The 15,689-nt window shown below is 39.6% G+C and overlaps 1 protein-coding gene across 4 annotated transcripts in view; it reads left to right on the forward strand.

Annotated features, from left to right (window-relative positions):
- The window catches only part of KATNIP (katanin interacting protein), a 56,644-nt gene that overhangs the window by 10,106 nt on the left and 30,849 nt on the right, over positions 1-15,689 (forward strand). For all 4 annotated transcript variants that reach the window (XM_021531209.3, XM_077786816.1, XM_021531208.3 and 1 more), the window contains exons 7-13: positions 1,566-1,830; positions 3,150-3,299; positions 5,345-5,508; positions 6,558-6,670; positions 7,079-7,193; positions 7,580-7,786; positions 11,661-11,801. In XM_021531209.3, the coding sequence (XP_021386884.2) occupies positions 1,566-1,830; positions 3,150-3,299; positions 5,345-5,508; positions 6,558-6,670; positions 7,079-7,193; positions 7,580-7,786; positions 11,661-11,801 (1,155 nt within the window). The remainder of the gene's footprint in view (positions 1-1,565; positions 1,831-3,149; positions 3,300-5,344; positions 5,509-6,557; positions 6,671-7,078; positions 7,194-7,579; positions 7,787-11,660; positions 11,802-15,689) is intronic.

Genomic DNA, 15,689 nt, shown 5'->3' on the forward strand with positions numbered 1-15,689 from the left:
TACCTAACAAAAATCAGACTATTTGAAAATGTTCTAATCAATGCAGTTGCTTTGCATCGAGGATTGTTGTTGTATTGACTGTGCAGCTTTCCATTTGATCACTAATTGCAGTTTGTTCTAGCACACTTCACAAATGTGAAAGAAAACTAATCAGTGAACACAAATTTATGAATGTTTTTCTGCCTAAGCAATTAATGACATAAATAAAGCTTTTCTGGTTAGTGGAGCAGCATCTATATATGAAACTCTTAATATATCATACCACTGACATCAGACAAAATTCCCAAGCATATTTTCCTAGCTTGTATCTTTTTCTCCTTCCTATGTTGCTCTTGCATTGATGATTATTTTTTTCTCTACAACCTGTTTACACTGATGTATATTTATATATTTTATGTGGTTTTAATAGGAAACTAATAATTTCAGAACAACCCCCCACTTTTCTTTTTAATCAAGATGGAAATAATTTTGATTTATATAATGTGTTTTTTTAATGTCTTGTTACAATGCAGATGCAGAGGTTTCAAAGGAACAGAAAGCTTGTACAGTTTCCTGTCAAAGAGCTGGAAATATTAGTTATGACTCTTTTAAAGACATGCTTGATATCAAGGCTCAGGTTGCTTATAAACCCTCTTTTGGACCTGACTTTGTCTGCTCTTCGTAATACATTTCTGTCAACATGGATTTCCTAACAAGTGTGATCTGTAGGAGCTTGAAGCTTTCATTGCAAACTGAATATAGACTGTCACAGTTCATTTGTACCTAAGGTAGCTTCAGGTTTTCATTTTATACAGTTTGCTTACCTATATTTATCTCAAAACTCTAATACCAACAAAGCAGAGGGAAATAAAAAAGCATTTAAAAGATGCAAGGTCTTTTCCTTTTGCATTCATGAAAGCACACAGCTCTCCAGCATCATCTGTGCTGTTTGTGGTGTGTGATGAGAGAGGCAGGGCAGTTTTTTCCACAGTAAATTTCAAAATAGGTTATATTTTGCATAAAATCCTGTTACAGTGTGTCCACTTCAAAAAACTCAGTGCAAGCTGGGAGCTTAGTCCATTAGAGCACAACTCTTTTTCTGCTGGTTTTTGAAGTACAGATGTGTACACGGCAGGACTATTATCATCTATCATATGCTTGAAAAGGAGCTGCTGCTACATGAGTTTACAGTCTTCTGAAGGCATTTGGAAATTCTGGATTGCAGCTACTCTTCAAATAGCAAGGCACAACTGTGAGACTGCACAAATATATGCCTTTGCTCTCCCCCTGACTTGCTTTTTGTAACTTATTCCTAAAAATTGGTTTTGCAGATAAAAACTCCTTGGCCTACAGAATGTTCTTGCTGGATACTGATGAGAAGGAGCACAGGAGTTGTAGGATGATTTTTCTTTACAAGCCCTCACCAAAGGAGGCAAGACATGACATAGGAATGGGAATATTTTTAGCTGCATCACGGCTCTGAGTTCCTCAGAAGATTTTTCTTTTTCCTGGAGAGGAGCCGGCAGCCACTGGTTTATTCTAAAATACGAGTTTGAGCTTTTCTGACAGGTGTGTTTATATTGTAGCAGGAATTGAGAAGCAGCTTGCAGCAGGGTGTGGAAGAGGAGAGGATGGAAGAAGACTCCCTTAGTGATGATTATGACTCTGTTGAAGAGGATGTGTTTTCAGAATCATCTTCCACTGAGGAACCAATTACAGGCTTTGAAGGCCTTCAGCTGGATAGCAGTGGGGCACTGCAGAAGGAAGGTTTTGAACATCAGGATGCTGGGAGATGCTCTGGCCTTGATTCTCGTGCCCCAACTGTACTGGGGTTCAACCAGGATCAAAGCAGTAAGTCTGTGTCTTCTACAATTCTTCTTTACAATAATCAGTCTTTGAGGGAATTGCTTTTAAGGTTGATCATTAGGAGTTACTCCATACCCTCCTAAGTTCTCATGCTCTTCAGCAAATCTGTTGTTTTGATCTCCTGATTTTGGACACTTGCATCCTCTTGTACTTCCTTAGGAACTTTTTTAGGCAAATCCAAAGATACAGACCTGTTTACTGCACCTGCATCAGCAGCTCTAGACTCTTGAAATAAGATTGTCTCAGACTATCGGTGAGATTTCTCAAGAAATTACCATGTTTTTAGATATATTTTTGGACTGTTTCAGGCAGCCAAATCTTCCCAGTTTCACCTTTATTTCACATCCTGGGTGCTGGATACCTGTCCCAGTGTGTGTTCATCCCTGGTGATTGGCATGAGCCACTTTTTGTCTCTGTCTTTGGAGACCTCAGTGTCCAAACCCACAACCAGTCATTAGATCTCAAAGATGATTTAACAAATGGTGAAGAGTTCAGGCAGAAACCAGACCTAAGCCCACCTTCAGTATTTCTCAAAATTCCCTCCCTGTTCAGTTCCTGTACAGTAATTTGTTTTGTTTTTTTGGTTTTGTTTATTTTACTACTTTCTTTTTATTGTTCTTTCCCTAATCTGTATTAATTGCATAAAGTCAGAGGAACAATCTTGGAATAAATTAAGTAGAGGAGTGTTCCTTTCATTATCATAGATGTGAGTGGAATGTGAATGGGGAGAGGGGCAGAAGAAGAGACAGGAGCAAGGGGATGGAAGTGCAGTGAGAACAAAATTTCTGGGAAAGTGCAGGACTTTTTGTCCAGAGACAAATTTCAGAGCTATGATGGAAACAATAGGGGCATCAATAATTCCCAAATCAAAAAGTGAAGAAGTAACTTCTATGAGCTATTCTAGGCAACCCTCTCCCCCACTGAAACTTCTAAACAAGACAACATTTGTGTCTGTATTTTAAGAATTTACTTTGGTATAACTGTGTTAACAAATGACTCGGGACTTCTTTTTTATTTTTGCTTTTCTTGACAGTAATGCAGGTAAATATCTGGCAGAGATGAAATATCTTGGTACATTATAATACTATTTTTATTTTGTTTCACTGAGTTAGTGCCAGCCATCCATATGGGCTTCTTCATCAACAGAACAGTGTCAGTGAAAGGGAAGGAAATTATAACTTTTAACTATGCCAACATAATTAAAGTGGAAAACTTTAGCATTTAAAATCCAATAAATTTTCCTGGGCTGGCTGCTTCCATGTAACTTTAAAGTTTATTATTTCTTTTTCCTTTTTATCTTGCAGAAGTGAAGCCAGTGCAAGTTCTCTCAGCCAAAAGAAAGGACAGTGCTGAAGTGTACATTCCTGTCAAACCAGTCATGCTGAAAAATAAAGGCACTCGGCCACTCTCTGCTGAGTTCTTGCACCAGGACAGACATGAAACAATGTATTCTAGTAAGAAATAAGAATATATGATGTCAATAAGGAGAGTTTTCATGTTTTTTCCCCCTCTGGCTCAGATGCAATTTTAGTACACATCTGTCATTATGTGAATTTTTTAGCTGTCCCTCCCCTGCCTGTTTTTTTTTTTTTTTTTAAGTGGGATTTTCTGTGCTTTTGTTGGTTTTTTTACCACTTCAAATATTCTGACTTCAGTGAGATTATGATAAAGTGTAAAAGCCTGTATACTTTAATCTTCTGCCACATCTTTACTATCTTCCTTCTCTTTTTGCTTCCACGGCAAAAGATTTTCCCTCTCCCTTTCAGTCCTTATTCAGTACTTGCTCTGTGTTTCCCACTTCCCTCATGGAGGTCTGTCCTCTGTGGTATTAATGGAAATGTTGATCCCAGTCAGCAGTTGATGTTTGGTGGAAGAGTTTAACACAACACATTTATAGCAATACAAAATGCAGAGTTCTCTACCTCAATAAAGGCATGGTTTTTCACAGCATGACAGAAGAGCCCTGTGGCTGCCTGGGACTGTAGTTGAGCTACACCTTGAATTACACTGAGATCAGTCTGCAGTGCTGAGTAGATATACCAGTATCTAGGACTGTACTGGAAAATATTTTTCTTGGACTGGAGAACATAATTTGAAGCCACTGCTGTTTATTCTAAAAATATGCTGCTAAGGTGTGGTCTTTACCTGGGGAAAAACCCCAACAAACACAGCAAACCCCAAATGTAGGGGCTGAAGTTGTGACTGCAGTTGTAGTTCAGTGCAGTCCTTAACAAGTCTGATCAGCCTGAGTTTTGGAATGTCTGAGGTGAAGTTTTCAGACCTGCCATACTCTGTGGTCAAGCTGCTCATTTCAAAAAGCAGAATCCAGATGTGTCCCAGGAAAGCACTAAGGCCAGTGGTTTTTAAAAACCAAATAATTAGTTTCTTAATTAGCAGAAAACCGAACAGAGAAAAAGAAGTTAATTCTTTTTGGCTCCAGAATAAATCCCCTTTGTAGCTCCTGAGACCCTCACATACCATCTGTTGAAGCAGATGTTGCTTTGACTTCCTAGAGATGTGTGCAGCATTTTCTCAGGTTATAATAGTGCTGGTTGGAGCTGTTTCTGTCCAACTATTGTGATAAATCCTAAATTAATTTCATTTCAGGGGGATATACAGTACAGAAGAATAAGCAGGTCTTTATTCCATCCCTGTTTTTGCAGAGATGACTGATGCTTGTTGAAAGTTTTTATGGGTGTATGTTCAAAGAGTAAATACACATAAATCTCAGCTCAGTTTGAACTTCTTGGCGTTCCAAGGTGGACTTCATGTTACTTGCACTGTGCTCTCTTCCCTGCAGCACTGAGAGCACTCTGGCACTTCAGTATTTCCTCTCACCCTAAATGTCTGTACAGCTTGTCTCTTCTCTTCCCTTGACTTTCAAAGCCCTCAGATATAACCACTGTGCTTCTCTTTTAGTCCAATCTGACATCATCTGTTGTTAAATTTGATTTCCTTTCTTTCAAACCTGTTTCTAGGCTGTGATGTTTCTGTTTCTCCATGAAGTTTGGGAAGATTGGGATTCGTGTGGGCATTGTGATGACTGCTTAAGTGATAAGGTCATTTATTTTGCCTTGTAAATAGCAACTCTTGACTCCCCTTGTTTTGCTAGAAGTCTCTGGGGATTCCTTCAAAATAGCTGAACACCCCAATTAGAAATTCCTGCTGTGCTTAAATGGTGTGTACTTCTTTTCAATGGACTATTACAAGGCATTTCCACTAAATACCAGAACAAAGCAATATAAAAGCATAAAAAATATGTTTCTCATTTGTTGGTTTTCCTCTTCTTACTATGCTGTTTTAACTGTTGCCTAAAGAAGATGTGACTTGGAATCTTAGCATAAAACCAAATTGGGGGAATTCAGCTTCATTTGGCATGGTTATAGACTGCTTGCAAAACCCTTTGTCAGTAACTGAATGGGAAGTTTCAGATGTTGGAATGTTCTGTACTTGTATGTCCTGAAAAAATGAGTATTTATTCCACTTTTTTTGGTCCCAGAGCCCTTAAGTCGACCAGAAACATCCCTTTCAGTAACCAGGAAAAGTGTGTGTGAGAAGGATCCTGACTTCTCTGTTTCAGCTGTTGTTCAAGCAGTACAGATTGAAAATGAATTCTTGCAGGGAGATCTGAAAAGGCAAGCAGTTACCACAAACCCCCAAAAGGTATGGCAAAAAAAGGAGAGATGTTTTGTTCAACTAGCAAAACCCCCATGAATTATAGTCTCTTACACATTAGGATTGTGTATGAATGAATGGTGATGCCCCCTAAGTGTAATTTAATTTGTATTATTCTTCCAAAGGGTTGTTTCCTTTAATCTGCTTCCTCAGGATGGCATCCCACAGCTCCCTCTTGATTACAGGGATCACTGAGCAACTGATAGAGCAGCCATATGATGTGTCTATACAATCAGATGCACAGCTGCAGGCCCACTTGAGCCATTTTCATCCTGCAAGCTTCTGAAACAAGGCAATGTGTGATTGCCATCCCAATAAATCCTGTCTTCCTCCAGGACTCTTTCTTAGGGACAGTGCTCCCTGTTAGTGCATGCTCTGCTTTTGGAGCAGAGCTGTCCTGTACCCTGCTAGATCTCACTGAGGATGATCTGGGGAGGGTTTTCTGCCCCAATGCGTGTTCATCTCTTACCTCCAGAAACCAGGTTGAAAAACAATTAAAAACTCATAAGCAAGGAAGTCAACAGAAATCGACAAAAAAGTTGAGTAGAGTCAGAGAAAGAGCCCATATCATTATAAGAATGCAGCACTTTTCCTCTGTTTTCTCTTAGATATCCTACTGATAGCTCTTTATTTAAAAAGTGAAATAATTATTTTATGCTAATAGAATTGAGAGGTTTGGGAATTTTAAAAGACTTGAAGATTTTGGAGGAGAAAGTCTAGTAGACCTGTGCCAAAGCTTTGGCCAACCCTGAGTGCTACCAAATGTACACAGTGAGAATGTATAGATCTATTTATAAGCCTCTGTGTGTGTATTCTCTAGTCCTCAGAGTTTGCTTCTGTGTTTTCTTCCACATAGAAGATCAAGCTCCAAACTCAGCTCTTCCTTTGTAAATCAAGACCAATTCCATTAAATGTGCTTTAACTTTATACAGTTACAGATGAGCTGGGCCCAAGCTCTTACTTTTTCCAGAGATGCAGATTGATGCTGTGTGGTGAGAACAATCTGAATGAAGCATGTTCATCTTTTTCTTACTTAGGAGACATTTTCTGTTTCACCTATTCTTTCTGCAAAGACTGAACCTCCAGAAAAACGCCAGACGAGGACTACAGTCACCAGAGCTGTGGAGAGATTCTGCCCTTTTGGAAGCAGGTATATATTTATATATATTTGCTTTAGATAACTTTCTTTTGTAAGAGAGATTTTTTAGAATGCCACCAGTCCAACTACTACACTGATAATCTACAAATACTTGAGACGCCCTTCAAATAGCAAATCATGCAGTGCAGCCTTGGGCCAGTTTCTGTGGAGCAGGATCTGCCAGCATCTCACATTATGGTCCTCTGATCACCTCTGCATTCTCTTCTCACACTGCCTCAGAACCAGCTGGGAATTGGAGCCCAGCTTTTCTACAAAACTTTGTATTTAAGGTGGAATGCTGCAAAAGTGTGTGGGTACATTTTCCTGTGGGGTTCATCCTGTCATCTCTTCACCTTCGCACCAACTATTTCTTAAAAATGCAGGAATTATGAGGAAATAACCCAGAATATGTTGTTGCAGACAAAAGAAGAGACTCCCGAAAGCCTTTGTGGAGCGTGGGAGCCATTCTGCCTGTGACAGTGACAGATCCCTGGCTAGTGGCAAAGCTGGAGTAAATTCCATGTGGAGAGAGAAGGTTTGTGCATATGTGCACCATAATTGGTGCTTCCCAGTGTTACTGAAATAAAAGTACATTGAATGAGCTGTATCCCTGAGTTCTGCCCTACTTCAAGTAATAAACCTATGGCAGAGTAAGGAAAGAGAATTTATCACTGTTCATCAGAACGACAAAGGAATCAAACAAAGAACAGAGTTAGCTGGCTTCTCTTCAGGCTTCTTAAGAGTGTTGATGTGTGGCAGAATTGGTGTAACCCAAAATGATTGATTGAATGTCATCCAAATAGCCTTGACTTTGCAATCTTTTTGCTTCTGACCCATCAGTTTTGCAGTCTGAACAATCTTTTGTTTCACATTTTATTGGTCAAGTCACTGATGTTTTTACCATATTTCATTTTGGTCTAGATGACAGCCAGTGTGGAAGTACATGATGCCATTTATGTGACTATGGAACTTCTTTCCAACTGGGGGAATCCAGCAAATGTGGGCCTGAGCCAGGTGGAATTCTTTGATTTACACAACGAGAGGATCTTTGTGTCTCCTCATGACGTGGATATAAGAAATGCTGACAACCCAGGAGATTTGTGCTGCCTGGTCAATAAGAACTTAAATGTAAGACAGCTTAGTGCTGGATGTTAAAATCTCTCATTATAATATTCCTATAATACTCTATCTCCAGTTTTTTTGATCAGAAAGATTTTGAACCTGACTGCATAACAGCTATGTGATACTTTAAAAAAAACCCTACAAATATTACTTCCTATTAACAAATGCAGCTCTCCTGTTCAAGGTGTTGGTATTCAGTTACAACTTTATTTTAGAAATGGAGTAATCCTTGTGGTCTCAAGGTACAGGAGCTTCGCTGCTAATTTTTTTTCAGATGGATAATACAAATTTTAAGTAAATTTATAAAGAAAATGTGCCTGTTTTCTCTTGTTGCTTTATTATCTTTTTTACCTTGGGAAGGATCATGGAAATATAAGACTGTGTAGGTAGTTTTGAACAAGAGATTAAGAAAAAAATATGGCAGGTAAAAATCTTTCATGGCTCTTGTGTGAGATAGTAAGATGAGGAGATATGAGTTGCTCCCACACTAATGACAATGGGCAGAAGACAGTAATTGGTGTGAAAGAATTAGCAAATGTCCATAGCCATGGTTTCATTTGTGCTGCACATTCACTCTGTGCCATTTTTCATGGGCCTGTAGAGCAAGGATTCTAGTAAAAAATAAGTATGATTTTAGTGGATGAGGATACTGGAGGACTTAGTCTATTAAAAATATAAATTACAGCTCATTTCATGCTAATGCTGCTTTTCTGCTCTCAAGGTAGATGAGATTTGAAAGAGGACAAATATGCAGTATTTTGAAATTTAGTTTAAACTCCTTATGGAGTATTATTTCCAGACAAATATTTTTACTGGAAGCATCTTCCTCAGTGTCTCCTGAAAGTTGTAGTTGGGATCTCATAAATACCCATTCTCCTTTTTAGGCTGTGCTGGCTGGCAGGTGACACTCAGTAATAGTGGCAGTTGTAGTAGATGTAGTAGTGACTCTCAGACCCTCTAGATATTTATAAATTATGTAATAATACATTCATTAAGCCATTATGAACCTGTTACTCTCAGTATTACTCATACATTTATAGATCTCATTATTCTTAAGTAATGAGCTTTTATATTGCATTGATTAATATATTCCCTTGATTTGTGACTCTGTGATCTCCTCTGTTGAGGCTGCCTCCAAGATGCAATCTGGGCAGGGAATAAGCTCTTAGGCTGTGGGTTTGGGGTGCCTGAACTGCAGATTCCTTCAGAAGGCAGAGCAGCACTTCCAGTTTGTGTACATTTCAGATCATACAGGAAAGCTTCAGGGTGCATTAAAAACCCAATAAATTAATCAGTCTCTGAGCAACAAACATTTTCAACAGAACAAAAACTTGAAATAAAAACTTATTGTGTGGAAAACTCATTTTACCATGGTTAAAACACTTCCATCTTTGATCATTTAGGGTGTACTTTTGTCTTTGAGAATACTCTTACTGAAGATGAGGGATTTTATTTTATTAGTTTATTTATTACCCTTGCAGACTTTTAAGAAGAGCACTTAAACTGCTTCCTTCCTTGTATTTGGTGATGTACTGTAAAAGAGAGAAATACCTGGCAGAATATCTGGTGCTCCAAATTTTTTAGATTAGATAATAGGGAAGGAATTCTTTACTGTGAGGATGGTGAGGCCCTGGCACAGAGAAGCTGTGGTTGACCTTAGATATCTGCAAGTGCCCAAGGCCAATTTGGCTGGGGCTTGGAGCAGCCTGGGACAGTGGAAGGTGTCCCTGCCCATGGCAGGGGGTTGGGATGGGATGATTTTTATGGCTCCTTCTAACCCAAACCATTCTGGGATTCTGTGATAATATTTTGTAGGTCACAGATCAAGTATTTTATTGAAATTGTTTTCCACAAATCTTTTTAATTCTTATATGCATATAGAGGTCTTTTAAACCTCAGAATAACAAGGACAGGTAAATAAGAAAGGTGTTTCTTCCCCATGAGGAACCCTTAGACCTGTGTCATTCCTCTTCACAATGCTTGAAGTTTTTTTGACTGTTCATCATTTACACCTTCGGTGCCCACAAGAAGCAGTGCCGATCTCCCACAAAATCTTAAGATTAAAGGTTTCCACTCTCCCCTTTTTCCTTGGTCCAGTAAAAATGTAATTCTGACTCCTTAAGTTCACCCTGATGGTTCAAAGAATTTTTGGGTTAGATTTTTCAGCTCCAAGACAATAATCCCAGGCTCAAGTACCTCTTATGAAGGCTAAGACTCTTTGGGATAAAACATGAGAGTCCTACACAGTCTCTTGAGTAGTTTTGGCATGGATCCTTCAAGGTGCCTTGAATTTCTGGTGTCAAATTTTGACACCCTGATGGGGACTGTAACACCTGTGAGGTGTGTAAGCTCAGCCCTATCAGTTATTTGCACTGATGAACAAAATGATTGCCATGACTGCCTTTCTCTCAGGACACAACACTCAGCCTGGCTCTGATAAATGTCTGTTTTTTGGAACATCGTGTGCAATACAGAGAAACCAGTGAGAAGCAGGATCAGGTCACTTTGGTGCTGAATCAGGTACCCTGTGAAGGCACCTCTGGCTCTCAGTACACACCAGAACCTATTGATTTCTGGGGAGTCAGCTCCTGCACTGAGAGGTCTGCAGATGGATTGCTGATCAGATGTTGTCTGCAGTTGGGAAATTGTTTTTTAACCGTTCCTGTTCAAACTACAAAAACATGATGCAGCTTTGAAGTTGACACTGAAGTTGGGTTGATAATGATTTGAGGGCTGTCCTTCATTTCTTTGATGTCAAGAGGCTTCTTTCTTTTTAAGTAGAAAGGATAAAACCTGTCTGGCACTCTTATGGCTGTTGGAGCTCCAAACTGGCATTAAAGCAGGAACAGGCTCCCAAATCTCTCTGAGAGACTCAGGGCAGAGACCCACCAGAGTCTGGAGAAGTGGAGGGAGGACCATGGTGAGAAGTGGATCTCTTGATGATGGCTCTGAGCAGCTTCAGGACGCTGTCCTTACCATTGTTTGTCACACAGCTAAAGGACTCTGGAGGGAAGTTCTGGGGCTAATGCCTTCTGGAAAAATGGAAACACTCACTTCAGAGAGAAGGGTGTGAAAAAAGGCTGCCTGTTATCTTGTGGGTCTATGTCTGTGTGTCCCTGAGAACAGGAAGGGAACTAATTCATCAGCTACTTTCAGATCACTGATATGTTACCCTCACGTGGGTAACACTGGACATCAAACATATTAATATTCAACATTTTGGTTCTGAAACTTCCTTCTTTCTGAGCTGCTGTAGAGGTAGCAGTTCTTAACAAAGTCCAGAATTAGGCATTTCTTGGTAATTTAAAATTTCTTGATTGCCAGTTGTATGTAAAATTCATGTTGGGAATTCTGTGATGTCTTAGAAAATTTCCAGTGTAGCATCCATTATAGCTCTGAGGAGCAGACCTGTAAGTGAAGCTGATTATCTTCAAAGCCTGATTAAAATAGAGGCAGGCAGTAAAGTAAAATTCTTTAAGATTCCCCTCCTCAGAGGACAAACCAGAAGCAAAGGAATTGTAAAATGATTGTAGAATGTCCATTGTGCTCAGTGATCCCCCCTAGTGCCAGCAAAGCTGATTAATTTGATAAAAATAAACTGGGCTTGCTCTGCCTGTGCTCTGAGCGTGCAGATGTCTCCCTGGGACAGCAGGCAGCTGACCTTTAGCTCATTGCCAGGTTGTTGGGAGCTGTCTGGCAGGCAGGAGAGTGGGATTTACTCTTGGGAAATGAGGCTGAGGTTTTGCTCTTTACGTAGCAGATTTTATGAAACCTTTACTATTCTAATGGCTGCCTGTGCTGCTGGGGGGTGGGGAGTTAATTAAAACACCTGCTCCAGGAGAAGGAGCATTAGTGACAGTCTGCTTGTCTGTGTTTTTAGCTCCCCAAGGAAAGCTGCCTTTGGATGTGCCCTTTCCACCCACCCGTCCAACTTTACTTTGTTATCCGCAATCCCACCCGCTCACGTGACTTTGGTATATCCAAGATCAAGATCTGGAATTACAACACAACAACTCCCAGTGTAAGTAGTCTTTTCTCAACTCCTCTGTATATTTGCTCTTGCCTTGCCTAGGGAAACTCAATGTGATCTTCTTTCTAAAAGCATGAAATAAAAGCAGATACAATTTCCTGTAATAAAACAGGAGCTATGAGGTGTCCCTGTCTGCTGTGAAATTTGCTTTTGTCTTAATTGTAAGTGCTAACAATGTAGTGATAATGTTTTCATGGGCACAATGAGCATTTGCTTTCAAAGCTATTAAAGATCACTAAAGACCAAATAAAAGGCTTGCACGTCCTGTCATTAATCCTTTACTGTGGTGAGAAATAAAGATACAAAGGTAAGTGCATCTCTATATTCAGGGCTTTCAGCTGTTTAATCGCAATGTAAATAAATATGTGTTTAAATATGTGTTTTCTGGTGTCTATAAATATAAACAGGCTTGCTGTTTCTCAGTTTGGGGTTTATCACTTTAATGAGAATCATAAAATGGTTTGTGTTGGAAGGACCTTAAAGATTATCGAGCTCCAGCCCTCCTCCCTGGGCAGGGACAATTAAAAAGTCCACTACTGTGTGCTCATAATAAAACCAGAAATCTACTGTTACAAGAGAGACATATCATGGCAGATGGCAGATGGTCTCTTGTCTGTGTGTTTGAATGTCACCATGAATATTATTCTTGTTTGTACACTGCAGTGTTAAGAAAAAAATCTCAGGTACTGGATCAAAGAGGATTTGCTGTCCTGGATTATAAATAAGAAGCTTTATCCTTCTGGGTTTGCTCTCATCCATGTTCTTATATAAGCACATATGGTAATTTATACATATGGAAATGGCTGTGGAAGGGACAGCTTAAACAAATTTACTACAACATGATTTATATTTCTTTTCCTGGAATTTTAATAGCTTTTCTCACTAAAATGTGGTCTACAGGATGTTCCATCATCATTAGAGTGTGCAAAAGGGCCGCTGTTCTTGGAGGTAGTGGTATGATTTGTTACCAAACCTACTGAATAGAATGCAGGATGTACACAGAAATATTTGTCTGTGTTTCAAGGCTCTGCTTCTTTAATAACCTGCTATGAGGCAATGTGTAAAATCCATTGGGAGTATAATCCTATGGATTTCAGTGGAAATGCAGCAGTTTATCCTTACTGAAGAAATGTCTCATTATCCTTAAGGTGAAAGAATAATACAAAGCAGTTCTGCCTTAGTCTGTAATTTGTCATGAGGCAGTTTTTTCTAAAGAAGTATGAAACCCCAAAATACAATGAATGAACAATTTTCTTCCTCCTAATGTAAATCGAGAGCCAGATTTCTATGTGGATTTTAGGAATCATTCTGACTACCTTCTTTCCCTCAAAAACCACGTAAGTGAGAGATGTCCAAGTACTGCTTCCAAAAATAGGCCAAAAATTAACTCAGGCTGGTACTTTCCTATATTTGAATTTCAGAACTTGAGCCTGAAAGGAGAAAAAATATGTCTGAAGGAAGCTGTAAAAGTCAGATGACATCATTGTCAGAGATTCCTTGATTCATTGAATTACAAGGAAGGTCTCAGAGGATGCTTCATCTTGCCTTTATTTACTTTAGATGAGACCTTCATAAAAGGAGGTGATTTTTAGTCTGCAGGAAGGGAACAAGTGTAAGGGCAGCCAGGTTTTTTTTTTACTTTATCTGCAAGAGTCAGACATTTTGTAACTATTTGATACGACCTTGAAATTGCATGGTTAATGGTGCTATTGAAACTTTTTTCAAAGATCCAGTCTAATGTGTGTTGTATGTCTTCACAAAACTGGGAATTGAATCAATACCTAAATGCATTAAGGTCTTAGTTGTTCTCCAGTTGAATAATTCTCTTCTTCAGGTGGTTGCCTGTGTGTTTGTTCCTTCTGTGCCTATGTTCCTGTCCATTCTCTTGGGTTTTTTTCAGTGCTGGGGGTGTAAGGATGCAGCAGCTTTCTTCCAGCACAATCAATTTTGTAGAAGTATTTTCTATTTTCTTTGGTTCTTAACTTCTTTTCTACTGCTTCTTCTTCACACTTTTCTGAAAAGTCAGGCAGAAGCAATTTCAGGTCCTCTGTCCAGGAGGAACTCTCAAAAAAATGCCTCTGGTTTTAGGCTCTGTCCTTTGTGCACAAATATCACAAAAATGGGCAGAAATACCATTCCTATTTTCTCCTTGGGAGGCAGTATCCCAGCAAACACCCTGGGAAGGGCTGAGGGTGCAAGCTGGGAAGGAACATCAAGAAGAACCAGAATTATTTTCACAAAATCTTTTTTCTTTCCGACAATGCTCATACCTACTTGCTTGTCCTGAGGCGTTGTGCCCTTTTAATTCCTCTTCCAGGAAGGAAAAGGCCTGCCTTGGATGAAGTACTGAGTGGTTGTTTACAGGGTGGGATTACTCCTGAGGAAGGGATTTTTCCAGCCTCCTCACGCTGGAGGAGAGCTGAGCAGTGCTACTGGGGAAGCTAAACTGTCAATCTTTTCTACCAGAACAGATCACTAAGCAACTGGAAACTCAGAAGAGGGGTGGGAGGGAATGAAAAAGAGCAGTTCTTAGTCTTGTGCCTGCATATGTTTGTTCTTGGAGTCTCTTGGGATCTGTTCAGATTTTTCCTCCCTGAGGCTCAGTCTGCTCAGGATTTTGGTGCAGATTTTCATTAGCTCTTCTGAGCTCTCAGCTCTTGGAATTCCTGCCCCAGTCCAGTCTGTCTCTGTTATCCTAGAAATACCTGGCTGCTTCATCTTGGTATTCTTCTGCTTCCTAAAATATCTATCCCAGACATTCCAAAGCATCAGAGTCTCCCATTGTCTGGAAAAACATTTTTTAAGTGAGTGGCTCCTTTTTGGGCTTGACTGTCCCTTATTCAGGGAGAATGAGCTCCACCATCTCATTTTGTAGTGTTTTCTCTGCCTACCTGACCTCCTCTGCTGCTGGTGAGTGCAGTGGGATTCATTTCAAAACAAATTGTTCTTAAAAAGTTGCTGATTTAAATTTAAAAATATGACATTGACAAATACTTTTCAAATGTACATCTGTATTTTTGTGGTCCTCTTCAGTGTATACCTATTTCCAGATAAAAATGCAGAACTAAGGGCTGGGTATTCCTAACAGCAGTAGAGCTGGAATGTTATGGAGAAATGTTCCAGTTATCCCAAATTCAACTGGAACATTTCTCCATAACATTCCAGCTCTACTGCTTCTGAATATTCAATATCTCTAGCATTTAAGGAGGACATTGGCAGTTTAGACATATACAAATTTTAAAAATAGCATTATTGAGACATCGTAATAATCTTTCTCTTCCCCATCATAATTCCAGACAAAGCCATGCAGGTAGTTCAACAGATGTAATTATTGAAATGTTCTGATCTCCAGTTAGATCAATCTAGCAATGTCCTTATTCAAGGGGAAAAAATACCCTGTTTTATGGCTGATTACATCAGCACAGAAATGCAGCACTTTATGATCCTACAGGAGTTCCACAGGCAGCCAGGCCATAATGGCCAATTAAACTGGTTTTACAGCTGTTCACTGGGAACTCAGTGAAGGTTATCTTTTTTCTTATCAGGAATGTGTCCAGTGTTCCTGCACCCAGTCCCCTCCCTCACCTGTAGCTTTGTCATGCCTGCATCTTCTGCTTTTCCTCTGGCTGTGTCCATATTGCATTTTTTGGCCTCAGAGATGTTATTATTAACAGGATGGAAGCTATGAAAGCTTGTAAGGCTTAAACAGTGTGCTCGGGAGTGAAGAAGCAGAGACTTTCATGCTTGGAAGGGAAGGAGTGATTGGTTTAGTCTGGGAGCAGAGGAAAATGAAAATCAGTATTCAAGGAGAACTGACAGGCTGGAAATGAGCAAGAGGGATGAAACTGAAACTTCTTACTTTCACAAAAAGCTTCTTAG

This window comes from Lonchura striata, chromosome 16 (assembly GCF_046129695.1).
Source record: "Lonchura striata isolate bLonStr1 chromosome 16, bLonStr1.mat, whole genome shotgun sequence".
Taxonomy (NCBI): domain Eukaryota; kingdom Metazoa; phylum Chordata; class Aves; order Passeriformes; family Estrildidae; genus Lonchura; species Lonchura striata.